This window comes from Echinops telfairi, unplaced genomic scaffold (assembly GCF_000313985.2).
Source record: "Echinops telfairi isolate 266 unplaced genomic scaffold, ASM31398v2 ScPeMD7_28;HRSCAF=97, whole genome shotgun sequence".
Taxonomy (NCBI): Eukaryota; Metazoa; Chordata; class Mammalia; order Afrosoricida; family Tenrecidae; genus Echinops; species Echinops telfairi.
The window spans coordinates 2,301,454-2,309,762 of record NW_022103925.1 but is presented as its reverse complement, the minus strand read 5'-3'; the positions used below and the strand labels follow the sequence as shown (position 1 = coordinate 2,309,762).

The window sequence follows — 8,309 nt, the reverse complement described above, 5'->3', positions numbered from 1 at the left end:
TCCTTGCGTACCAAGGACCCCACCCGAGACCCCGCTCTTCTCCTTCAAAACTCCAATCCCTGGGTCCTCTCGCAGCGCCAGCCTCCAACGTGCAGCCCCCGGACCCTACGCTCCAATTCCAGGTCCCAGAACGCCCAACCCCGCACCCCAATCCCAGGCCTTGCCGCACCCAGACCCTGCACCGGCACGACAGTCCGGCTCCAGTCGCCAAGGGGACGCAGCGCCCGCAGTGCGACTGGCGCAGCAGCCGAGGCGCGGGGCGGCGGGACGCACGGGCCAGGCCTCGACCCCGCAGCGCAGGAGGGGCGCTCGCACGCAGTGGGGAGCGGCACCTCCAGCCACCTGGCCACTGTGGCCGAGGACACTCGCCCCGCCCGCCAGAGGAGACGAGGGCAGCACCTGGGGGCTCAGTCGTGGGAGATACGCTAGGGAAAAGAACCTGCTCCAGCCGGGGGAGGATGGAGGCCGCCTGCGGACCCCGAGGAAGTGGAGAGGGGTCGTGACAGAGCAGAAGAGTGAGTGGGGGGGTCTGCCCAGGACCCAGGATAGTTGGGGGGGCAGGAAAGGAAGGAGGATTCGTCCCTCTAGAAGCTGGGAGGAGGGTCAGCAAGGTCTTTCCCGGGACCTAGCAGAGATGGGGAGTCCTGCAGAGTAAGGAACAGCTGATGCATGGCGGGGACTCCAAGCCTGGGGGTCCCAGACAGAGCGGCCGTTCTGGAGAGCGGGGCGCGGGGGGTGTCTCATCTTTCCAGGACGGGGCCTGGGAGGACAGTGGGGCCGAAGCCCCTGGGGGCAGTGAGAGGGGTCGGGGGGCCGGGGGCTGGGGTAGGGGTCACGGGTCCCCGGCCGACACTCACCTTAGGTTTGTACAGCCACTTTCGGAACCTGTGCATCATCGCCGCGCCGGCCCGGCCCGGCTGGGCGCCCTCCCCGGCGGCTTCGCCCGGGTGGCTGCGGGCCAGAGGGCCGGGCCGGGCTGGCTGGGTCGGGGTCCCGGGGCTGAGGCACGAGCGGAGCCCAGCGGGCAGCGGAGGAGGAGGAGGCAGGTGCGCGGCAGGAGGATGCTCTGCGGCGGCGCCGACGGACGGCCGACCCGCGGACAGACAGACAGTGGACGAGCGGACTGACGCGGCACGCGGCTCCCCGCCGCTCCCCGCCACCCGCGCCTCCTCTGGTCACGGCCGCCCCGCGCCGCACATGCGCGAGGGCGCCGCTAGCCCCCCGGCCCGCCGAGGGCCGCGGGCGGAGCAGAACGGGGCGGAGCCGCCCAATCATCGCCGCGCCCCGCCCGGAGGCCGAAAAACTACAAGTCCCGAAGGGCATTGCGGGAAGGAGGGCTCTAGATTCGGCGTCTGTAGTCACCTCGCGGGCGACGTGCATTCTGGGGATTGTATTCTCTCTTGCCGATAGCGCCGGAGCGTGCCCCCGGTTGCTAGGTGACGAAGACTCAACCGCACCGGTCTTTCTCCCGCCCCTCATCCGTAGAGTTGCCTAGGTTCGCACAGACGAAGAGTCAATTGAGAGACAGACTGCGACCCTGGAAGACTCCTCGTTCCGACTGGACCTAGAAATTGCGGAGGCGGCCGGGTAAACGAGAAGGAAGGTCCTTTGGCCCGGAGTAGAGGAAGGCAGGTGAGGGGCCAGGAACCCGACGGGAATCGGAAAAATGCCAGCATCTTCTTCCCGCCGTTTTTTGGTATCTGCAGACTAGTTCTCAGCTTCCTCGCTTCTTTCTCATCACCTTGTTTTTTCCTAAACCTTTTTTTTTTTGTCTTTATCTTAGTCCGCTAGTGCTGCTGTCATAAAAATATACCACAAGGGGGTGGTTTTCTCAGACAGGCATTAATTTTCTCACAGTTTCCAAGGCTAGAAGGCTGAAATCCAGGCGCGGCCGCCAGGGGAGGACTTTCTGTGTATGTGGGCTCTGGAGGAACTATCTTGTCTCCTTTGAGTTTCTGCTTCTGGATGATCTTCATGTGCCTTGGTATCCCTCTCCCCCCATCTCTCTAGTGCTGATTTGTTGTAATCCTGCAGCGTGAACATTACAAAGAGGACCCTTTCCCACATGGGATTATAACCACAGGCACAGAGGCTGGGGATTACAGCACAGATCTTGGGGGATAGGGTGGGCTGGGGGTGCCAGTGGGGGCAGCAAAAAGAGAGGAAGTCTCTCTCTCAAGGAGATGAATTGACTGAGGGGCTACAACAGCAGGCTCAGACAATGGAACACTTGTGATGATGGCACAGTGTTCTGTTCTGTGGTGCACTGGTCCACTATGAGTTGGACAGCCTTGTCTTTCCCCCGCAGATAGACTGTTGGTTTTGAACTGCTGACCTCAAGGTTAGCAGCCCAGCGTGTAACCACTATGCCACCAGGACTCCCTAGTACTGACTTGTCCCTGGGACCCATACAGAGTCACCAGTGGTGTGCCTGCCAGGTGCTGAGGAGTCCCTGGTGGGCTCAAATGGTTAAGCACACCCAGAGGTGCTGCTTCTGAGAGGTCATGACCTATGGAGCAGCTGGGTCCTGTGCTCCCAGCATTGTCCCCGTGCATCAGCATCAACTCCACAGCCGCACAGAGAGCTGGCAGCCACAAATACATGGTCTCATTTGAATCCTCCATCAACAGCTTTTCCACAAACAAACCAAAACATGAACATGAGACACCCATGCACGAAGATGCCCTGTCTGGTCTGAAGCGGCCCCAGGATCAAGACCAGGGCTGCCTTGTGCAGTCCTCCAGCCCCCAGCCAGCACCCCTTCTCAGCCACAATGCTGACATGTACCGATTCAAGACTCCAATCGTTGCTGCCCTCTGGGACAGGGCAGAATTGCCCCATAGGGCTTCCAAGGCTCTCATCTTTCTCCTGCAGAACTGGTGGGTTGGAACCTGACCTGCCACACATCTGTTTGCGGCCAAATGCTTTCACCACTGGGCCACAATGGCTCCTTTAAGACCAGGCTGGCGAGGGAAGGCCTCTCTTGAGGACCACCATTCAGGACTCTTACTGCTCCTCCTTGCTGTCCAAGCCCATGGTCCCAGGACTCAGGTGGAACCCCGAGCCAAAGAACTCAGCATGCATCTCCACCCTGGGGCCAGGTCTGAGCAGGGGTATGAATCTACATTAGTTGTTGAGTCCAGGACCAGTCCTCTCCCAGCTGCTTCCAGTTACCACCCAGTTACTGCACCCCTTAATAGAAGCCCCCCCCAGAGTTGCCTATGAGCCCCAATTCCTCTCCCCTATCCCCTTATGTGCCCACCCTGACTGCCACCCTTAGGAAGTTCTGTATCCAGGCCACCCTCCCCAGAGGGTTGCTGACTCTGGCGACCTGAACTGTCAGTAGTAAGGGACCCAGCAGGCTACTTCCCCTCCTGACTGGGGAGTACCAACACCTCACCCTTGACCCATCATCCTTCTCTGCCTACTTGGCCTCCACCCCACCCACCCCCAGAGCTGGTTGGGCTGGAGGCCCACCCAGGATTAACGCCATGGGGACTTCCCTATGCGCCATTCTCCCCAGCATACCTCCTGGAGTCATAGGGTTTTATAAATCACCATTTTCTGGAAGACCTTTACCACCATCCACCACCATACAGCCTCCTTTCCCTGTCATCACCTCTCCAATGGCTGGCCGCCTCCTCCACCTCCACTCAGTCTTCCTCATGAAACCACCATGTCCTCAGCGCTGAATCCGAAGGGGACCTGGGGGGCCTCGGCAGGAGACCTTCCCTGGGGCTGTCCCTTGGCCACTTCTAAGGCCCGGGGCTGCTGCAGTCGGGGGCCATTCTAAGGCTCCTTTCCTATGTCTGCGCCACCCCGATGTGGGTGTATCTGTGTAGCAGAAAGCTAGCCTCATAGTGGCCCAAGAGAAGACGATTCAGGTCTCCGTGAAAGAGGCTCACAGGGACAGAACGGCCCCCAGGGTTATCAGATTCTGCTGGCTGCTGCTTCTGCCATCCTTATCATGGCCCAGGGAGGTGCCCAAGTTCCCGCCATTGCCAAACCTGAATCGGTCAAACCCAAAAACCAAGCTGGCTGCCCCTGAGTGCAGGTTGACTGACATAGGACAGGATAGAACTTCCCCTGTGAGTTTCTGATGCTAACTTTTTAAAAGAGTTTCATTGGTATGCATTTCACATACAATTCAGTAGTTCAATCACATTAGAGTTGTCCCAGCATCGCCACAATCGATTTTAGAATGTTTATGTCTTTCCTCTACTCATTGTCATCAGCACCCCACCTCTCGCACACCCCCACCAGAAACAATCTGTGAAGTCACTGTCCATATAGCTATACCCATCCTGAATTTATATACAGAAAACACGGAAAACAAAATACAGAGGTGGGGAAGGGGGTGTCCCTGCACTCTGCCTGATAGCCAGGCTATTCTCATCCCTGGTCTATGGTCAGATGGGGTTCACCGGAGGCTTAATCCAAGATTAGACCCCGTGAATGGATCTTGGGCTCCCACTGTCACCTATAGCTTTCCCCCATCTGAGTGTTCACGATTTAAGCTCGATACGTTCCCTCCTTGGAGCTTGGTTTTTATCCTTCACAATCCTTTGATCGCTCAGGCTAGTGTGCTTCGTCTGTGTGGGCCCAGTTGGCACCTGTAACTCTTTATGGGAGTAGAAAGCCCTGTCTTTCTCACACAGAGCAGCTTGTGGCTTTAAGCTGCTGACCTTGTGGTTAGCAACTCAGCCCCCAAGCACTGCACCACCAGAGTCCCCTCTGGGGTTCAGAGCAGAATGGAAAAGAGAAAAGGGAGGTTTCCTCAGAGTCTCACAGCCTTCCACGTCTTGGTGGTGGAAGAACTCAGCCATGTGACTGTATGCAGGTGCCAGGGAGGTGCCCTGGGAAATGCCACCACCCTCCTGAACAGAGTAGCAGTAAGCCCAACGGAAAAGCAGGGTTCTGTGACTCGGTAGAAAAGGCAGGTAGAGATGGCAAAGCATACAGCAGACTCGGCCATGGGTGCTGCTCTCTGAGCAGGAGCCATCCATCAGAGCATCGGGGCAGGACTGGGCAGGGGCCCTTGGGAGACCGGCTCTAATCGCAGGAAAACCAGGTCTTAATTAATACACACTTGGGGTCTTCTGCAAACAGAGCCTCTCAGTGGGGGAATGTGGTGCTCTCGTCTGGCCTCAGGGGAGCTGAAGCCTCCCCGTGTCATCTCACTGCTGCCTGGAGACGACTTGCCAAGGAGAGAGGCTTTCATTCCGCCCACCTTTACCTCTTTACTGGCCCTTCCATATAGCTTTGCCAAACCCAGACTTACACCCCAAAACCAAACGGGCAAACCTGCATGCACGGACTCACAGGGATGCAGGAAGACAGAGGGGACCTACCTGCCCCGTGTAAGTAGATAAGGAGGCAGACAGCTACTTCTTTCTCTGGAGGAGCCGCTGTCGAGTCCAAAGTGCTGACCACCTAGTTAACAGCCGAGCGCTTAACTAGGCTGTGCCAACCGGACTCCTAAACTCACAGTCCCAATCGGACTGTGTGTTGGGACTCCTGTGCCAACCGGACTCCTAAACTCACAGTCCCAAACTAAGCCCACTGCCATCACTTAGATTCCAACGCAGAATGACCTTTTATAACAGCAGGGGAGTGGGGGATAGACACACACCTAACCCGAGGAGCATGTAACAACTGTGTGTGCCAACTGAGGTGGCCCCTGCACCCCATCCTCCCTGCTCTAGAGCCCATTGACCCCTGCACCGCCATCCCAGAAATTCACCACCACCACGCCTGTACCCCACTTCCTCCCATCCCCTCCCTCGGCCCACTCCCCAAGTTTGGCCCCCGAGGAACAGCCAGCCTCTTATGCAGAGAGTTCCTGGCCTGGGCTCTAGATGGAGCCTCTCTGGCAGGTGTCACGTGCTGCTTCTGGTCCCCTGTTCCCGGGGGGACCCCATTGGATTCCCCATCCTTCAGCAGGACCGGTCTCCTCTGTCCATCAGAGCTGTCGGCAGCGCCCTGGAAGTCACAGTGAGGCAGATCACACTCAGCACCAGGTGTTCTTTCACCGGGCCTTGTGACTGCAGACAGGATGGTCTCCCATTCTGCAATGCTCTTTTCTTTCTTTTCGTCCTTTGTGTAGGAATGTCCGCTGTCACGCTAATCTGGGAAGGGGGCTTCTGTGCAACATCCCCATGAACGTTGTGGGATTCGTGCTGTTCTCCTCCTCACAGTCCATGCAGCGACTCATAAAATAATAGATAGATAAAAACACCGCCATCAAGTCGGCTCCGACTCATTGGGACCTTATACACAACAGAAGGAAACAGCACCCAGTCCTGTGCCACCCTCACAACGGTCCCTATGCCTGAGCTCATAGTTGCAGCCAGTCAGTCCGTCTCATCGGGGGTCTTCCTCTCCTTCACTGCCCCTCTACTTTACCAACCATGATGTCCTTCTCCAGGGACTGGCCTCCCGTGACAACATGTCCAAAGTATGTAAAATGAAATCTTGCCCTCTTTGCCTCTAAGGAGCTCCCTGGCTGTACTTCTTCCAACACAGATGTGTTTGTCCTTTTGGCAGTCCATGGCGTCTCCGGCACCACCGTTCCGATGCAGTTCTGACTCACACAGGGTCTCCCAGACTAAATGTTTACAAGAGCAGACAGTCTAATCTTTCCCCCTTAGGGCAACTGGTAGGTTTGAACCATCAACCTTGCAGTTTCTAATCCACCACATAACCCAACTCTTTACCCACAGCCCTACAAAATTGTATAGATATTAGTATTTATCTCTGCTGCCATGTTAAAAATCTTATTGGCATATAATTCACATATCATACAATTCAATCGTCCAATCATATTAAGAAGAGTTGTACAATCATCACCACAGTCAATGCTAGAACATTTCCTTCCTTCTTGAACTCATTGTAATCGGCTCCCCACTGCCCCCCAACCTCCCCTGCCACCCACCCCCCTCAAGGACCAGTAATCCAGTCGCTGTCTCTAGATTCACCGTCCTGGATTTCCCCCCTGTTGTCTTTGATGCTTGACTTCTTCTAATGTGCGCTTTGGCCTTCACTACCGTGTGCTGAGCCAACCTCCCTCTTACAAACATGCCCGTCCCCTGCACCCTAGTCAATAGACTGTCTGCCCTGTGGTTAGTGGTTCTCGCTCCCAGCCCCATTCACCCCTGGGCATCATCAGAGTTTTCTTTTTCGGTGAAAAACCTTTTCTTGGCTTTTTATAATAGTGGTCTCATACAATATTTGTCACTCTCCCATTAAAAATACGACTCTTAGGCACATTAAAAGAGTCTGCCAACCCCCCAAATAAAATCATTTTTAAAGAAAAGATTCCACCCACGGAGAACCCACACTGTAGGAATTTGTGGCAGCGACATGTCAGACAAGGGACTAATCTCTCAGAGCCGTGGAAAACATCACCAACCCCAAAGATGGACAGCCCAGTTTAAAAATGAGCAGAGGACACTAGCAGGCAGTTGACCAAAGAAGACCTCCAGGCGTCCAACAAACATGAAGAGAGACACAAAACAGACATTGATGAGATCCCACCTTATTCCAGAATTGATAGGGAAACAAAATCAATTAAAAAAAAAAACAACAACAAATGCTGGCGAGGGTGTGGAAGGGCTGGGTTTCTGGAGGGCGTAACCAAAAGCGAGACTGCGGAGTCATCGGTACTTCCAATCCCAATCGTTTTAGAAGGCACCATGCCGTTTTCCACCGTGGTTCTATTGCTTTTTGTTTAAAAAAAAAAATCAGAAACAGCATCACTAACACTTACATGCAGATGCACCCTTGTTTACCGCAGCACTAGCCGCAAGACCGAGACCATAGAAACAACCTCAGTGCCCACTGGTGGGAGAACAGATACATGGACTCTGAGACATGCACCCAGCGGAAGACTTAGGTATTGCCATAAACATGATGCTCATAGTGGAACTGTGAAACGCCTCAAGACATGGATGGATTTGGAGGCCATTAGGCTGAGTGAAGTTAGTTCGTGTCACAAAAGGTCGACTATTATTTGAGGCCGCTGATAGGAAAAAGAAATTAAGAAAAGGTTTCCATTCCATAAGATACAGCCTTGGAAGGACGAAGAGGAAGCGGGAGTAATCAGGAAGTAGTAGACTAGAGGGTGTAAACTTGGGTGCAGGGGGATCCAAGATCCAAAAAGAGGGAGATGGAAAGGGGTGGGGGTGGGGGCGGGGGCAGCCAGGAATAGGACAAGCCATGGGGAGGGTTGATACGTTGCTAAGTTGTTGAATGCAGAACAGAAGGATGATCTGATATTTAAACCCTCTCCTAGCCCATAAGTGCAAGGT

General features: G+C 55.1%; 2 protein-coding genes across 2 annotated transcripts in view; one reads left to right on the top strand and one right to left on the bottom strand.

Moving 5' to 3' along the window:
• Window positions 1-1,098, bottom strand: part of ZFYVE28 (zinc finger FYVE-type containing 28) — a 105,245-nt gene extending 104,147 nt beyond the window's left edge. The window contains exon 1 of the mRNA XM_045289469.1: window positions 858-1,098. Coding sequence (XP_045145404.1) covers window positions 858-896 — 39 coding nt within the window. The 5' untranslated portion in view covers window positions 897-1,098. The remainder of the gene's footprint in view (window positions 1-857) is intronic.
• Window positions 459-8,309, top strand: part of CFAP99 (cilia and flagella associated protein 99) — a 67,513-nt gene continuing 59,662 nt past the window's right edge. The window contains exons 1-2 of the mRNA XM_045289468.1: window positions 459-515; window positions 1,486-1,632. The gene's annotated coding sequence lies outside the window, so the exon portion shown is untranslated. The remainder of the gene's footprint in view (window positions 516-1,485; window positions 1,633-8,309) is intronic.